Source organism: Pangasianodon hypophthalmus, chromosome 1 (genome assembly GCF_027358585.1).
Source record: "Pangasianodon hypophthalmus isolate fPanHyp1 chromosome 1, fPanHyp1.pri, whole genome shotgun sequence".
NCBI lineage: Eukaryota > Metazoa > Chordata > Actinopteri > Siluriformes > Pangasiidae > Pangasianodon > Pangasianodon hypophthalmus.
In genome coordinates, this window is record NC_069710.1 from 35,899,688 (window position 1) to 35,916,930 (window position 17,243).

The 17,243-nt window shown below is 39.9% G+C and overlaps 1 protein-coding gene across 2 annotated transcripts in view; it reads left to right on the forward strand.

Moving 5' to 3' along the window:
* The window catches only part of mybpc2b (myosin binding protein Cb), a 33,531-nt gene extending 18,175 nt beyond the window's left edge, over positions 1 to 15,356 (forward strand). For both annotated transcript variants that reach the window (XM_026946458.3, XM_026946457.3), the window contains 20 exons: positions 2,269 to 2,401; positions 2,540 to 2,664; positions 4,275 to 4,380; positions 4,532 to 4,701; positions 4,891 to 5,056; positions 5,881 to 5,987; positions 6,338 to 6,367; positions 6,594 to 6,736; positions 7,107 to 7,266; positions 7,399 to 7,503; positions 7,895 to 8,083; positions 8,202 to 8,336; positions 8,707 to 8,874; positions 9,068 to 9,156; positions 9,528 to 9,723; positions 11,707 to 11,846; positions 13,356 to 13,515; positions 13,900 to 14,036; positions 14,856 to 15,042; positions 15,213 to 15,356. In XM_026946458.3, the coding sequence (XP_026802259.1) occupies positions 2,269 to 2,401; positions 2,540 to 2,664; positions 4,275 to 4,380; positions 4,532 to 4,701; positions 4,891 to 5,056; positions 5,881 to 5,987; positions 6,338 to 6,367; positions 6,594 to 6,736; positions 7,107 to 7,266; positions 7,399 to 7,503; positions 7,895 to 8,083; positions 8,202 to 8,336; positions 8,707 to 8,874; positions 9,068 to 9,156; positions 9,528 to 9,723; positions 11,707 to 11,846; positions 13,356 to 13,515; positions 13,900 to 14,036; positions 14,856 to 15,042; positions 15,213 to 15,238 (2,672 nt within the window). In that variant the 3' untranslated portion in view covers positions 15,239 to 15,356. The remainder of the gene's footprint in view (positions 1 to 2,268; positions 2,402 to 2,539; positions 2,665 to 4,274; positions 4,381 to 4,531; positions 4,702 to 4,890; positions 5,057 to 5,880; positions 5,988 to 6,337; positions 6,368 to 6,593; positions 6,737 to 7,106; positions 7,267 to 7,398; positions 7,504 to 7,894; positions 8,084 to 8,201; positions 8,337 to 8,706; positions 8,875 to 9,067; positions 9,157 to 9,527; positions 9,724 to 11,706; positions 11,847 to 13,355; positions 13,516 to 13,899; positions 14,037 to 14,855; positions 15,043 to 15,212) is intronic.
* The last annotated feature ends 1,887 nt before the right edge of the window (positions 15,357 to 17,243 follow it).

The following is a 17,243-nucleotide window of genomic DNA, read 5'->3' on the forward strand; positions in this document are numbered from 1 at the left end:
GTGCCATTTTTTTCTGAGGATGTTGGAGGCAGGGAATCAGCTATTACCACTTGGTTAAATCCAGTTTCAAATAAAAGCGAGCCATGCCTAACCGATCAAGCACTTCATAAATGCATAGCATTGGACATGCATCACTTTTAGACAGCACACTGGCTTTTCTAAAATCCACACAAAAACAGACCGACCTGTCAGCCTTGGGCACCAAGATTATGGACTGTTCAAATCACTGTGGGACTCCTCAGTTACTCCCAAGTTGAGCATAGTCTTGTGTTCCTACCAAACAATTTTTTTTTTGTGCTTGGGTAAATGATAGGGGCAGCTGCATACAACCACAGCTGGAGGAGTTTCAGTGTGGTGCTCTGTGAGGTATGTGCAACCTCATTGTGGAGTGGAAAGTACATTGGGAAATTTCCCTTACAACTTGGCAACTTGTGCTCTCTGGGATGGTGAGAGGTGGTCTCCACATTGGACCAAGTGAATAGGACTGCACCTTTTAGACTTACCTTCTGGTTCCAACTCCTTGGGAACCACTGTTGCCAGAGCCACACTTGCCTCTCTCCATGGTTTCAGGAGATTGAGGTAGTATGTTTGAAGTTCGTCACCTCTATCCCTTCGTCTGACCTCATAGTCAACTCCTCCGACTTGCCGTGTGATCTCAAAAGGCCCTTGCCACTTAGTGAATAATTTGGAGCTTGACGTGGGTAGTAATATGAGTACCTTATCTCCTGGTGCAAATTCCCATAGCTGAGCTCCCCTGTCATACATTCAGGACTGTCCTTATTGGGCCTGTCACAAATTCCCCTGTGTAGGTTGAACCAAAGTGTAGAGTTTTGCTTTCAGGTCCAGAACACAATGAATTTTGTTTTTGCTGTTAGAAGGTCCATGGAGGCTTGTGGGACCCCACATACTGCAAATAACAGGGGTTCAAGCCACTTATCTCACTTCTGACTGTCATTATGAATGAACTTACAAATCATATTTTTTAGAGTTTGATTATACCTTTCAACTAGTCTGTCTGTTTGAAGATAGTAAATATTGGTGTGAATCTATTTAACCCCCAATAATAATTGTGAAGAGTGCGTGACATGAAAGTAGTGCCTTGGTCAGTCAGAATCTTGACTTAGGAGATAACGCTGAAGAGTGCCTCTGCCACACTGTGTGCTGAGATGTTGCAAAGAGGCACTGCTTCTGTATAGTGCATTGCGTAATCCACTAGAACTAACACAAAGTGATCAGTCCCAGCACCTCCTCCCCTGCCAATGCTATGCATATTCCTCCCTGTGCCTCACTACTGCAGGACCTAGCCACAAATATTTGTCCTACCAATATCTGAAAATATACTCTGCAGTGCCAGCAATCCTGCCCAGGCTTTGTCCTGGTCCTGTTCCCAAAACATTGTAAACCACATTCACAAAGTCCCCTCAACCACATTCCTAAAACTCCCTGAACCATGTTCTCAAAGTCCATCTGACCTCGTTCCCAGAGCCCCCTCAACCATGTTATGAAATACTCTTCAACAATTACAATCCCTTTAATCCCTTTTAATCTCAAAAATTCTTATCACAATTCCTGCCCTATTTATTGTAACCCCACCCCCTTCAGTACCAACACCTGACCCATTCATCTTAACCTGAGGAGGTCTTTCTAACTGCACTTCTTTCATCCTAACCACTTTCTTTTCATTCTAACCCCTCCTTCTTTTATTCCAACCCCTGAAAAAACCTGACATGTCTCTACACATCACATTTTGTTCTCCCTTGTCCCCTGCAGAATTCCTTACTTATATCAACTCAAGCCCATGTGGCTGGAATTGACTTACTTATGAAGTTCATCACCTGATCTCCTCATACCTCTGCTGAGAGCTTCTACATCATCAATATCCACCTTCTCAGCTCCATCCAAGCAAACATTCCACTTACTCCAGTCTAAGTACTCAGAGTTCTCCCCAAGATCAGTTCCACCATAACCCTTCACCCACAATCACAACCTTCATCTCTATTCATGATAACAGCTCCTCCTTTAGTTCCCATAATGATATTTTCTCATGTACCACCTTCTACACCCACTTCTCAGTCCTCTTCTTCAGTTAATCCTACACATATAGCTTCTGGGGATCTAGTAGATTGAAGGAAATGCTTCCCAGAATTTCACCTTTTTACACTTACCCAATCATTCATCTGAAAAAATGGGTTATCTCTCCCTCTCTCTCTCTCTCTCTCTCTCTCTCTCTCTCTCTCTTTCTCTCTCTATGTGTGTGTGTTTGTGTAGCATTTCTGAAGCGTTTGGAAGAGTGGTACTCTGTAATGAAGGGGAAGAAGGTTGTGCTTCGTGTGGAGGTTGCAGATCCCAATGCTGAGGTCAAATGGCTCCGAAACGGCCAGGAGATCAAACCTTCAGCCAAGTGAGACACATATACACACACACACACACACACACACACACACACACACACACATACACACACATGCACATTTTCTGAGTCCAAGAGATCTGATTGGCTGATTGGTTCCTCATCACTGATTGGTTCTCTGTGTTGTAGGTACATTATGGAGGCCAGTGGGAATGTCCGCACTCTTACCATAAATAAGTGCACCTTGGCCGATGATGCAGCTTACGAGTGTGTGATTGGAGAAGATAAGTGTTTCACTGAGATCTACGTCAAAGGTGTGTTTGTGTGTGGGGGATTAATATATATGTATGTGTGTGTGTGTGTCTGTTAGTGAAGTTAGATGTTCATATACAAAGAAAGAGAGACTGAGAGCATGTATGAAAATATGTGTGTGGTCAAGACAAGTCAAGTCAAATGGGTTTTCCTGTACATAACTTTTATACATTGGAACAAAATCTTGTTTCACCAGGACCAACAGTATATAAGACTTCATAAAGTGCAAATAAAAGTGCAGAACAATAAATACAAAGGCCAATAAATACTCAGAACAGTGAACACACAGGACAACAGAACAGTGTTGTGCGGAAAAGCTATTGCACAATGGACTGTAAAGTATTGTATAGTGTAGCAGCAACATTGCCAGCAAAAAGAGCCTCATAAATAAAAAGTGTCTGATTCAGCTTTGTAAAGTGGAGGTGTGCAGTGGTAGTGAGCTGTACCTAGTTAGCTTGGGAGGCAGCAGGGTGTTGAGTAAGCTGATGGCCTCGTAGAAGAAACTGTTACAGAATCTGGTGGTGATACGGATGCTTCTGTACCTTCTGGTAGATGGCAGGAGGGTGAAGAGTCCATACAAGGGGCGAGAGGGGTTGGTTGTAATGCTGGTGACTTTGCAGATGCAGAGGTTGTTGTACAAGGTGCCGATCGTGGGTAGGGACCCCCGCATGATCTTTTCAGCTGTTCTCACAATCCTCTGTGGGGTCTTACAGTCAGATACGGTGCAGTTCACATACCACACAGTAAAGACAGGTAGCCAGGATGCTCTCTATTGTCCCTCTGTAGAAGGTAGTGAGGATGGGAGGGGAAAGAAAGGTCTCTTTAGCCTCTGCTGGAAGAGGAGCCACTGCTGGGCCATCCTGGCTAGGCAGGTGGTGTTGAGAGTCCAGGAAAAGTCCACTGTCATGTGCACAGCAAGAAACTTGGAGCTTTAGACTCTCTCCACAGTTTTTCTGTTCATGTGAATTGGTGAGTGGAAGTCAACAATCATCTCTTTGGTATTATCAATATTAAGAGATAGACTGCTGTCTCTACACCATTCTGTATGCTGGTTCACCTCTTCCCTGTATGCTGACTCATCATTCCTCCAAATCTGTGGTGTGGTTGTTTGTAGCCGTCTCTCTGAACATATTCCAGTCTGTGTGCACAGAACTGTCCTGAAGTGCTGAGGTGGCTCCCTCACACCAGGTTCTCACCTGTTTCAGAAATGGTTTGGCACATTTTCAGTAGTGGTCTGTATGCTATCACCATGCTTCTACTTCCTCGCACACCATTTCCTCTGTCCCAGCCAGCAGCATCAGGCAATACTCCGGTCCCACGGCCTGGTTCACATAGCAGCCCAAGGTCACGTAGCTCCTCCCGCAGTCCATCATTTATTTCTCCTGAGCTTTTTTTCCAATGTTCAGCAAAAGTCGACAATGATAGATATGTTCACCAGTGTTTCTGATGCACAGCAATGGGAAAAGTCTCCTAATTAGTATGGACTACACATAACATAGCACCATATTTCTGGACCCGAAGTGGCCACTGCATGCTACCGTGCCTCCATCTTGGTCAGAGAACCAAACATGTTGCAAGTTTGTGTACACGATGGTGTGTATGTGTGTTTCAGAGCCACCAGTTACAATCACAAAGCTGCTGGACGACTATCAGGTGGTGGTTGGAGAGAGGGTGGAGTTCGAAATAGAAGTTTCAGAGGAAGGAGCACAAGTCATCTGGTTGGAAACACACACATACACACACACAGAGCCACAATTCTAAACATACATACACACATACATTCATTTTATATAAATAGTGCTTTAAAAAAATGGACAATGTCAGAGAGCAGAAGTTAATACATGTGTGTGTGTGTGTGTGTGTGTGTAGGTGCTATGAGGAGCAGGAGTTGAGCCGCGATGATAAGAATCTGCACTATCGCTTTAAGAAGGACGGGACACGCCACACACTGATCATTCAGGAGGCTACGCTGGAGGATACGGGAATGTACCATGCTTACACCACCGGGGGCCACACTAAAGGAGAGCTCATTGTGGAGGGTAGATATCTGTCTGTCTGTCTGCCTGAAGATATCTCTCCCAAAAAATATAGGTTTTTCTCCACAGCTGTATTCAAGCTGTGTATGTCTCACAAACACACTCCCTTCTCCTCCTGTCTCTGTCTCTCTCTCACTGTCTCTCTCTCTCTCCCCATCCCTCCCCTGTCTGTCTCTCTCTTTCTCTGAGTAGAGAAGGAGTTGGAGATTTTACAGAGTATAGCTGATCTGACAGTGAAGTCAGCGGAACAGGCCATGTTTAAGTGTGAGGTCTCAGATGAGAAAGTGACAGGAAAGTGGTTTAAAGACGGAGTGGAAGTTGTGGCGAGCGACCGCATCAAAATTACACACATTGGCCGGTAATGCACACACACACACACACACACACACACACACACACAACAGCAAAACTTCCAACATATTATATTCCTCTTATACCACAACAACTACTTTTTTTAACAGGCCTTTCAGCTTTACCTCTGATTGTTACTGAGCACTGACAATGGAGACTTCTTCCACTGGAGACTCCTTCTCTCCTAACAAAAAACTTCACCATATCAATGAAAACATGTTTTGTTTAATCAGTTCATGCAGACCGTCTGCTGTATGCGTCCCTCTGAACGAACTGTTACTATAGAAACGATGACATATTAGAACGAGCGCATTAATATAACTCTGTGATTTGCAGCTGCACTACTGTCAGAGCTGCTGTTATAGAAAATTAATCAACACCTTCTGACCAATCACAATCCAGAATTCAACATCACTGTGGGTTAACATTTTTATTCTATCTATCTATCTATCTATCTATCTATCTATCTATCTATCTATCTATCTATCATTATGAGATTATCAAAAAACCTGATATTTTATTTTGTTCTAGTGGCAGATACCTTTGATTTCTTCTAGAGATAAATGCTCCATATGAACAAAATTATCTTCTAATAAAACAAAACTATTTCAAGCTTGACACTGAGAAAAAAAAATCTACAGATAGGTTGAAAAATCTATTTGCATTAATCTTTGATTATAATCTTAGTATGAGAAATATTCAACAAAATTCCACTATATTGAAGATATTTTCACTCAGATATATCTAAGTGAAATGTTTTCAAGCGTACCAGTAAATCACATTGAATTAAATTGTGTGTGTGTGTGTGTGTGTGTGTGTGTGTGTGCGTAGGATCCATCGTTTGACTATAGATGATGTGAAGCCAAGTGATGCTGGTGATTATACGTTTATTCCCGATGGATACGCTCTGTCCATCTCCGCCAAACTCAACTTCCTGGGTGAGATTTTTTTTATTCATTAATTATTCATTAATTATTTTTTAAATTATTCAATAGCCTTTTCAAAAATTTTATAAGAAGGTAAAGTTTATAAATGTAGCAAACAACACTGTATCTCAATAGATTAGTTACTAACCAAGGAATGAAAATGTAATATAAAAAGATTTTCTACCATTTTGTATAAAAGTTCAAGTCACAATTAAGTATTTATTGTTTAGCCTTTCCTCATTTGATTTATTTTCCATAACTTGTCCATAAAGTGTTTTTAACAGTAAATCTCTCTTATTCATTCTCTTATTCTTATTTCTCTTATTCATCCATCTTAATTCCTGCTTCTTTTTTTCTCTCAGAGATCAAGATTGATTACGTGCCAAGGCAAGGTGAGCAATCAATCAATCAGTCAATCAAATTTTCATCTGTTAGTCACTTCATTAATCTGTTTGTTCAGCTGTCATTCTATCTGTATACCATCGATTCATCAATCTCTCAATTAATCTCATCTTTCTCTGTATATGTTTCTCTCTATCTTTCTCTCTTTTTCCTGTCTATCCTGTCTGTATCTATTCTGTCTTTCTCTATTATCTCTCATGTCTCTGTCTCTATCAGATCCTCCTAAGATCCATCTCGATGTGTCGGGTAATGTGGTCTCTCAGAACACAATCATTGTTGTCGCCGGAAACAAGCTCCGCCTTGATGTGGAGATCACGGGAGAGCCCGCTCCTACTGTGTGCTGGAAGAAGGGGGATGAAGTACATACACACACACACGTGCACACACACACACACACACAGAGAGAGAGAGAGAGAGAGAGAGAGAGAGAGAGAGAGAGAGAGATTTAATATCAGATGGATCTGAGACAGATTTGAGGAAGATCTGAGACAGATTTCAGGTGGATCTGAGAGAGATTTGAGACAGATCTGAGACAGATTTAAGACAGATTTAAGACAGATCTGAGACACATTTTAAGACAGATTTAAGACAGATCTGAGACAGATCTGAAACTGATTTGAAACAGAATTAAGAAAGATCTGAGATAAACCAGATTACAGACAGATTTAACACACAACAACAGAAACTCCCTTGTGTCTGTACTTTAGTTGTAATTGGCCTCCTTTACAGCAACTCGCAGCGACAGAAGGTCGTGTCAGAGTGGAGAGTAGGACAGGCCTGAGCTCCTTTGTCATTGAGGGGGCGGAGCGAGATGATGAAGGAAACTACAGCATCACTGTGACTAATCCAGCGGGAGAGGATAAAGCTAATCTGTTCATCAAAATAGTGGGTGAGGAATAAAAGCAAAAAAGCTGTAAAACTTTTATTATCAGTGTGTGTGTGTGAACTAAACTTCACACAGTTAAGCCTTTATAATCCATTATGCGCGTCTGTGTGTGTGTGTGTGTGTGTGTGTGTGTAGATGTTCCTGATCCTCCTGAGCATGTGAAGTGTATTGCAGTAGGAGAGGACTGTGCTACTATAACCTGGGAGGCACCCAAATTCGATGGAGGAGCACCAGTTAAGGGTAAAACCATTCATTTCGGACATAACACTTTTTAAATTTCTAACTTATGATATTCATTTACTACTACAGGTGCTGATATACACTTGTGTACTGGCTTACATGCACTTCCAATTTCTGACCAATCACAGCTTAGCTAATAGTAATGTTAAAAATGACTATTTGTAAAATACAGTAAGATATCGTTATCAGGTTCCCTGCAACAGTTTTGCTTCTGTTTATATATATCAACATGCCATCTACAGTGGTGTATCTTTAACACGAGCATCCATGCTACGGGATTGATGGCTCCAGCGTTCTAACGAGTCCACGTAGAACTTTTAAGAGTTTTCCTCAGAGGGACAAACGGAAGATCACTTTAGAGTGCTCACTAGAAACTTCTGTTTTTCTGCAGGTTATCTGATGGAGAGGAAGAAGAAAGGATCATCTCGATGGACAAAGCTGAACTTCGATGTGTTTGCAGACACGAAGTATGAAGCTAAGAGAATGATTGAGGGAATTCTGTATGAGATGAGAGTTTTTGCCGTTAACAACATTGGAGTCTCAGCACCAAGTCTCAACTCCAAACCCTTCATGCCAATTGGTGAGAACACACACATGCACACACACAAACCCACACAGTGAGTGTGCGTTATAGTCTCTCCATGACTGCATGTGATTGGCTGGTGCTCTGGTGATCTCCATTTCTTTCTCTTTCTAAGCCCCCACTAGTGAGCCCACAAAGTTAACAGTTGAAGATGTGACTGACACGACCTGCTCTCTGAAGTGGCTGGCTCCAGAAAAAATTGGTGCTGGTGGTTTGGACGGATATGTCATTGAGTACTGCAAAGAGGGAGGTAAGCACAATTTATAGTCCAGCTCACAGGATCAGATAAAAGAACAGGATCAGGGGTTGGATCACAGGTTAGATCAAGATCAGGCAATAGAGCAAGTTCAAAGGATAAATCAGAATCAAGAACTGAATCAGGATCCGCGACTGCATCCAGATCAGGTTCATGAGCTGGAACAGGATCACAAGTTGGCTAAGGATCAGAGGCGAGATTTGTATTTGAATCAGAGACAAGGTCAGGATCTGGACCAGGATCAAATGTTCAGATAGGATCAGGATAATTTTTGAATGGCTGGATAATCTCTGGTAATGGATTGCTAATTCCTCCATACCACAGTTCGTTCATGCATGTGTGTTTTTTACTGTTTGTTTGTCAGATACGGAGTGGCAGGTGGCAAACCCTGAGCCGGTGGACCGTCAGAGCTATATGGTGAAGAATTTGCCAACAGGAGAGAAGATGAATTTCCGTGTTGTAGCGGTGAATATCGCAGGCCGAAGCCCTCCTGCCTTCCTCTCCCAGCCTGTCAAAATCAGGGAGATCATGGGTACTTCTCTATGACAAAACATTACGATAAGGATATCTGAAATATCTAAACTTTTATATATATGGCATTTAATGTTGTCTGCTACAGTATGTCCTGAAAACTGTCATATTAGTGGGATTGTTATCCTACCAGTAATTTTGGACAGCGATTCTGTTACACTCTTACATTCATTCTTTCTCTTCACGTCTCTCAGAGCATCCTAAAATCCGTCTTCCTCGCCATCTGAGAACCAAATATATCAAGAGAGTGGGAGAAACTATCAACCTGGTCATTCCCTTCCAGGTGTGTTTGTGTTTTGCTGTTCGCATTGTCTTCTATTGGTTGGTAGTTGGTATGTGGGTTTTGCATCGTCCCATGCTGGTCACATTCCAAGATCTTAGTCTAAAATTTCTGAATGTATTCTAACACCACTGAATATTTCATGATTTGTGGATTGTCTGAAAAGATAATGAAAGCAATCTCATTACAAAATTATATAACGTAAACATGCCTTACTCAGTTATGGCTGAAGTGGTGTATTAACCAAACATCCAGAAAAACACTGGTCACCATTGGACAATTTAAGTATGCTTAAGGAATAAACTTGCCTTGACTCGTATGTATATGTGTGTGCGTGTGTGTGTGTGTGTGTGTGTGTGTGTGTGTGTGTTTAGGGTAAACCTCGCCCCGTGGCTCAGTGGTTGAAAGATGGAGAACCAATCGATCCTAAGAAAGTGGGAGTCAGAAACTCGAATGTTGACTCAGTGTTGTTTATCCGTGTAGCAGACAGAGAACATTCTGGAAAATACACACTAGTTCTGCAAATTGAGAGCATGGAGGACCGTGCCACCATCGACATTCGTGTTGTAGGTAAGTAAGAAAAATAATCAATCTACAGAAGACAGCAGCATTTATAAATCTATTTGCTACAAACAGTAAGGGGAAAGAAGACAGTACTAAAGTTTTAAATGCAATTTGTGGATACTGTTGATACAGAGTGTAATATAATTAATGTTATAATTGTTATAGTTATTTTTTTTATATTAGTTATAATTATTGTTATATCTATCTATCTATATATATATATATATATATATATATATATATATATATATATATATATATATATATATATATATATATAATTATTGTGTGTGCTTTAAGTTGTTCTATCTTGAATATATTCTCTACTGGTAAGGTAGGTTTCTGACTTTTCTGAATGAGCTTCCCCTAGAAGTCTGAACATCTGAGTCACTGGCCGTCTTCAAACAACGTCTAAAACCTTTCCTCTTCTTAAAGTACTTAAAAAAATTGCATTGTCTGAGCGCTTGTCTATTACCTCCCCAGCAGAGTTTTTGGACTGATGGTATTCCTAGTTTGTGACTTAGCGAACCAGTATCAGAATGTACATTTGATACACTTCAAAGCACTTTTGTAAGTCGTTCTGGATAAGGGCGTCTGCCAAATGCCATAAATGTAAATGTAAATGTATTACTATAACTATCATTAGTGTTACTGCAGGTGTTGCAATTGAATCGTACTGGTGTATTCATAAGCATGAACAAAAATATGTTTAAAAAAACTAAACTGATCAGGAAAAAACATTCAGACACCACAAATTACCAACATTAGTACTTTGTTGCAAGGTGGCAATTACAGCTTCAAGCATCTAGGGTAAGAAGTAATTAGCTTTTTGCAGCACTGTGGTTAAATTTTGGCCCATTCCTCTTAGCAAATCCTCTTCGATTTGCCCACTGATGGGATCTCATAATCCTCCATAAATTTTCAATTTTATTCATGCCAGGAGATTGACTAGGCCATGCAAGACCTTTTTGAGTTATTCTGGGTTATTGTCTTTTTCATACCTTTATCTTCTCCCCAGATTCTGTTTCTTGCCTGATGAGAATAAATTATTATCTAGTATGTCCTAGTATCACTCCTAGTCCTTCCATATCATGATGCTCCCACCACCATACTTCACTGCGGGTATGGTGTTCTTGTTCATACACACTACCCTTCTTTCTCCAAACAGGTGTAGGACCAGAGATAATTGAGATGCAGTTCACTGCTTATCGATCTCTGTGTTACTGTTGTTCCTACTGCTTTTAGGTTGTCCTGCAACTCTTTTCACGTGACTACTGGCTTCTCTCTTAACTTCCTCATTAGTCTGAGAGCGTGTTGTGAAATCTTTTGTGTTGTACCTGTCCAGGGATGATTGGTTTTAGTTTCATTCATTTTCCTCCTACATATTATCCAAAGTAACTGTACTGACAGGTGTCAGAAAAGCAAGGTGGAGGCGGACGCAAATGCAGTCTCAAGTTGAAAGTTTAATATAAATCAAAAACAAAACAAAACACAAACAAGAACTTGTGGCAGCGAGCCAGGACTAGGAAACATAACCATGAAACAATAAACATGAGATTAGAAGCATAACACAATAAAGATAGACAAATACAAGACAACCAGTGCAGGGCAAAATGTGACTATATATATATATACTAGTGCTAATTAAAAACGTGACACAGGTGAACCTAGACATGTGATCTGGTGCAGTGGCTGATGGGAATCGTAGTCTCTAGTCCTTTCCATGACAACAGGAATGGTGAAGGTCTTTGCTGTGGCTCTGTAGCTTTATAACTCAATTCAATTCAATTTTATTTATATAGTGCTTTTAACAATGGACACAGACACAAAGCAGCTTTACAGAAACATCAAAAACAATATAACAGAAGTGTCCAAATACTTATTTCCCCTCATTCTGTTAAAGATTATCATTATATATTAAATATTAAATATTTATGTAGTGTTATTGTATTGTTAATATTAGCATGAAATAATATTAATTCTTTACAGATAAGCCAGGGCCACCTATAGCTGTTAAAGTGACAGATGTTTGGGGTTTTAATGCGGCACTGGAGTGGAAGCCACCTAAAGACGATGGAAACTGTGAGATCACCGGGTACACCATCCAGAAAGCTGATATGAAAACCAAGGTAAGGAATCATCCAATTCAATTCAATTCAATTTTATTTATATAGCACTTTTAGCAATGGACATTGACACAAAGCAGCTTTACAGAAATCTGGATATGAAATTTTTATTGAAATGTATCCCTAATGAACAAACCAGAGGCGACAATGGCAAGAAAAAACTCCCTGAGACCACATGAGGAAGAAACCTTGAGAGTAACCAGAACCGGAACCCATCCTCATCTGGGTGATAACAGATACTGCGATTATAAATAATTCCCGTCTGTAACTGTGTACTATATGGTCAAGAAGTGCTAAGTGTGTTAAAAGGAACTTGAGTATGAGCATCATTAGAGTTTTCTATTCAAATAGCTTATATGAAAACGAAGATCAATTGGCATTACATAAGAAGAAGGTTCTTAGAGACAGGCTAAATTAGAATTTCATAAACCCTATTTAGTACAATGTGGAAAAAAGCAGGAGATATCAACAAGACACTGAAAAGACTATTTAACATCACTTAACCTTTATAGTGACCTGAGATAGTAATTAATGCTATTGTCTGTTAGTCACTAATTAAATGCAGATATGATTATAGGCACTGTAAGCATCTAGTTTGGTAAATCATTTGAATTCTTTTACTTTATTGAATACAGAATGTAGTGAAGATGATATATTGCAATATGTTACAGTAATAGAGTTCATAACTATGCAACTGAAACAAACGCACAATCATTCCTTTTTATTATTAAAGAAAGACATTCTACAAGAATGTGTGATATTTATGATATGTATTATTATTTATTATACGTTTGCTGGAGGTTGGATGCTTAGGGGGTATGTTTTACTGTGTAGGGGTGACACTGTTGCTGAACACTTCAGTAATGCCTTGATTTCTTTATTCTTTATTAATTTCTTTATTAATTTCACACCTATCAATGAGTGGCATGATAGAGAAGTGCTAATCAGGTGAAGTGGACTCCAAGTAGTCAATTTTGCTTTGTATTATGGAATAATAAGTAGGATTATGCAAGGCTAACCAAAGACACACAGATATTATTCCCAGTGGCGAGGTATTAAGACTCATTGTGTAAAAGTCTTGTGCATAGTTTGTTTGGGAAACTCCAGCATTTTCCTGAAAGGGATCTTTAATTTCTGGAATAAATATTCTAAGAAGCCCTGTGGCCCCAGAGTTAATCCATACTGAAAGACATCATTTAAGCTCCAGGCTGGAAGTATTCACTCTGACTATAGAGAAGACAAAGATGATTCTTCACTTTAGCTGCTTCACCTTAGCAAATAACCTCACCTAACAGGTGTCCTGGAATGAGTCTCCACACATGAAATGAGAGTCTTTAACAAGGAACTGAGCTTGGAGAGAGGTTCCCTGGATCTGAGAACCAGATGAATGAATTGGGAGAGCGTGAGAGTGTTAGACTGGTCACCCTTGTCATGTTTGGTTGAGTCTTTAGCTAGCTATCTAGTTATCTCTGTTCATATTAAAATGTGTTTTATTCTAATCTAACATTACAGGAGTGGTTCACGGTGTATGAGCACAACCGCCGCACTAACTGTACTGTATCTGACCTGGTGATGGGGAACCAGTACATGTTCCGCGTGTTCAGTGAGAACCTCTGTGGCCTGAGTGAGGAGGCTTGTGTAAGCAAGGACAAGGCCACCATCACCAAGTCCGGTCAGTGTGTGTGTGTGTGTGTGTGTGTGTGTGTGTGTGTGTGTGTGTGTGTGTGTGTGTGTGTGTGTGTGTGTGTGTGTGTGTGTGTGTGTGTGTAGTGTCGTGTCGTGTCGTGTCGTGTCACATGTCGTCACATGTCGTCACATGTCGTCACATGTAATTTCAGTAAATATAAAGGATTACAAAAAATAAACTTATAGGTCAAAAAACAGTTTTAAAAGTTATATTTCTTAGATTTTTGTAGGCTTTTGATGTGCTTGGACACAATTTTCCCTGTACAATTGACTTGAATAAATATAGTCTGCTGTCTCTTTCACACTCTCTCTCTTTCTCTGTCTGTTTCTCTCTCTGTCTCTCTCTGTCTCTGTGTCTGTCCCTCTGTAGGTCTGGAGCTTAAGCGTGCTCCATTTAAAGAGAAAGACATGAACTGTCCTCCAAAATTTACGACCCCGTTAGTGGACAGATCCGTGGTCATGGGTTACAGTACCGCCATCAGCTGCTCGGTGAAAGGATTTCCAAAGGCAAGACGCACACATACATACATACATACATACATACATACACTATACCCCACTACTTCTGTGAGTTTAAACTCATACCAAATGTCTACTCATAAAACTGACGTCATATTTATCCTTTTATTCAACTTGAAGCTACTCCTTGATATGCTAACCTATGCTATTTTAATAGCTAATATCACTTTTATTTCATTTCAATTCAATTTTATTTGTATAGCACTTTTAACAATAGTCACAAAGCAGCTTTACAGAAATAAATCAATTATAAATTTAAAATTTATATAAATTTTATAATATAAATTTATAATTTTAATGTTAAATTTATAATGAGCGAGCCAGAAGCGAAGGTGGCAAGGAAAAGCTCCCTGAGAAATCACTTCTCTGTCGGACCAAGCTAACTTAGATAAGTTAATATTTAATTACCTATGTTCCTTGCCTGATTCTCAGACGGGTTTGAGAAACACCTTGAACATAGATACTGCTGACTTTACTATTTTTGATTAGGATCACTAATGTTCAGGAGTGGGGAATACTCACTGCATTAATCTGAACAACATCTGGTAAGATCACAGCAGGTTCACGGTATTCATCTAAAATTTCTAAAAGTCCAGATACATAAATATCCTTGTACTAAAGGTACGGATGAGCACCTCACAGTGACAACAACAGTGATGACAACAGTACCTTTTAATTCTTAACCAGTAATTATTATTCTTAGTGAGTAGTCCATAGCTATAAATAAGTACCATTCACATTACCATTTTTGGCTAGCACCATGAACAGACAAGATGCATTCATTTTATACTTCATGTGTGTGTGCAGCCTAAGATTATCTGGATGAAGAACAGGATGATAATCGGTGATGACCCAAAGTACCTGATGCAGAACAATCAGGGAGTTTTAACACTGAACATCCGCAAACCAAGCACCTTTGATGCAGGAAAATACAGCTGTATGGCAGTTAATGAGCTCGGACAAGATGAAGTGGAGTGTAAACTTGAGATCCGAGGTGTGTGTGTGTGTGTGTGTGTTGCACTAAGCTTTGTCTCTCTATCTGTCAGTCTACAGTTTCTATTTCTACATTATTTTGTATCTCTTTGTATTTCTAATGTCTGTCTCTCTCTGTCTCTTTGTGTCACTTTCTGTCTCTCTTTCTTTCTCTCTCTCTCTCTCTTTCAGCTGTCACTGTGGAAAAGAAGGACTAAAGAGAAGTAAAATGGACTAAAGATGGCTGAATGAAGAAATGAAGATTTATTTTAAAAATTAAAGACACAATTTCAAGTGATGGAGTAGAAAAAATAAAAGCACTTCACCATGAATTCACATTGCTGTGATTGTGGACTCTGTTTTAAACTACAATCTGATCTTCATACACTGATGGACACTAATCCCAATTACACTACAGTCTGAGCTTCATATCAGCCTCTAATCCCAATTACACTACAGTCTGAGCTTCATGTCAGCCTCTAATCCCAATTAAACTACAGTCTGATCTTCATATCAGCCTCTAATCCCAATTACACTACAGTCTGAGCTTCATGTCAGCCTCTAATCCCAATTAAACTACAGTCTGATCTTCATATCAGCCTCTAATCCCAATTACACTACAGTCTGAGCTTCATGTCAGCCTCTAATCCCAATTAAACTACAGTCTGAGCTTCATATCAACCTCTAATCCCAATTACACTATAGTCTGAGCTTCATGTCAGCCTCTAATCCCAATTACACTACAGTCTGAGCTTCATATCAACCTCTAATCCCAATAACACTACAGTCTGATCTTCATATCAGCCTCTAATCCCAATTACACTACAGTCTGAGCTTCATGTCAGGCTCTAATCCCAATTAAACTACAATCTGAGCTTCATATCAATCTCTAATCCCAATTACACTACAGCCCGAGTTTTATATTGGCCTCTAATCCCAATTAAACTACAGTCTGAGCTTCATAAAACAAACCACAATTACTATATAGTCTGATCCTCATATTGGACCATAACCCCAAATACACCTCATTTTGATTTCATAATGGAATTCTAAACCCAACTGAGCAAAAGTCCGATCTATTTTTTATTTCCACTACAGTCTGATCTTCATATCGGCCAGTTATCTGATAAGACAAGAACTGCTTACTTCTACAGGAACAGGCAAGCTGATAGGCATTATAAATGACAAACCACAGACTTTTCTCAAAACTTGTCAGCAAACATGTGAGGGACTAATTTTCTCTCCACTAACTGCTTCAAACAAAACTCTCTATGCGAGAGAGCTCATCTTCAATTCAATTCAATTCAATTCAATTTTATTAGTATAGCACTTTTAACAATGGACATTGTCACAAAGCAGCTTTACAGAAATAAATGGATTCACAAAAAATATATTGTAGATATGTGAATTTATCCCTGTGAATTTATCCCTAATGAGCAAGCCAGTGGCGACGGTGGCAAGGAAAAACTCCCTGAGAGAATATGAGGAAGAAACCTTGAGAGGAAACAGACTCAAAAGGGAACCCATCCTCATCTGGGTGCGATTATAAATAAATCCCTTCTATTACTGTGTACTATATGGACAAATAGTGCAATTGTGTAACCAATAAATTCATCACAGTTTTTGCAAGAAGTCTGGTTGGTTAAAATCTATCCACTGTCCACTGATGGAGTCCTGAGTACGAAGGTGCTCGTGGCAACTGCAGCCCCAAAACCACTACAGCAATCGCAGTCCCAAGCCATTACAGTACAGCTCCCCATATGAGATCCCCAAGCCATCTCCACAGCCCCCAGGTGGCGCCATCCCCAGCAAACCAAATGGTTCTTCAGGCCATCCATATGGGGCCACCCCCAGCAGCAGCGAGCGAACTCAACGAATGAGAACTCCAACCAGAATTAGGGCATCAGTAAGAGTAAGAGTAAGAGTAAGATATTCCTTTATTTGTCCCGCAGTGGGGAAATTGCATTTAGCAACAGCAGGGGTACAGTACAGAAAGAGTATGCACACAAGAACAAGGTAGATTAAAAACTATTCTGTACATAAATGGCTTAAATAGTGCTAAAAGCAAAAATCCTAACACAAAACAAAAAAAAAAGGAGAGGGGTATATACACATAAGTACAGGTTGGTTGAGAATAGTGTAGCTTGCCAGTAGTGTGACGGTATTGCACATTAAAATATTGCACACTGATATTGCACATAAATGTGAGGGTAAATACTGCAC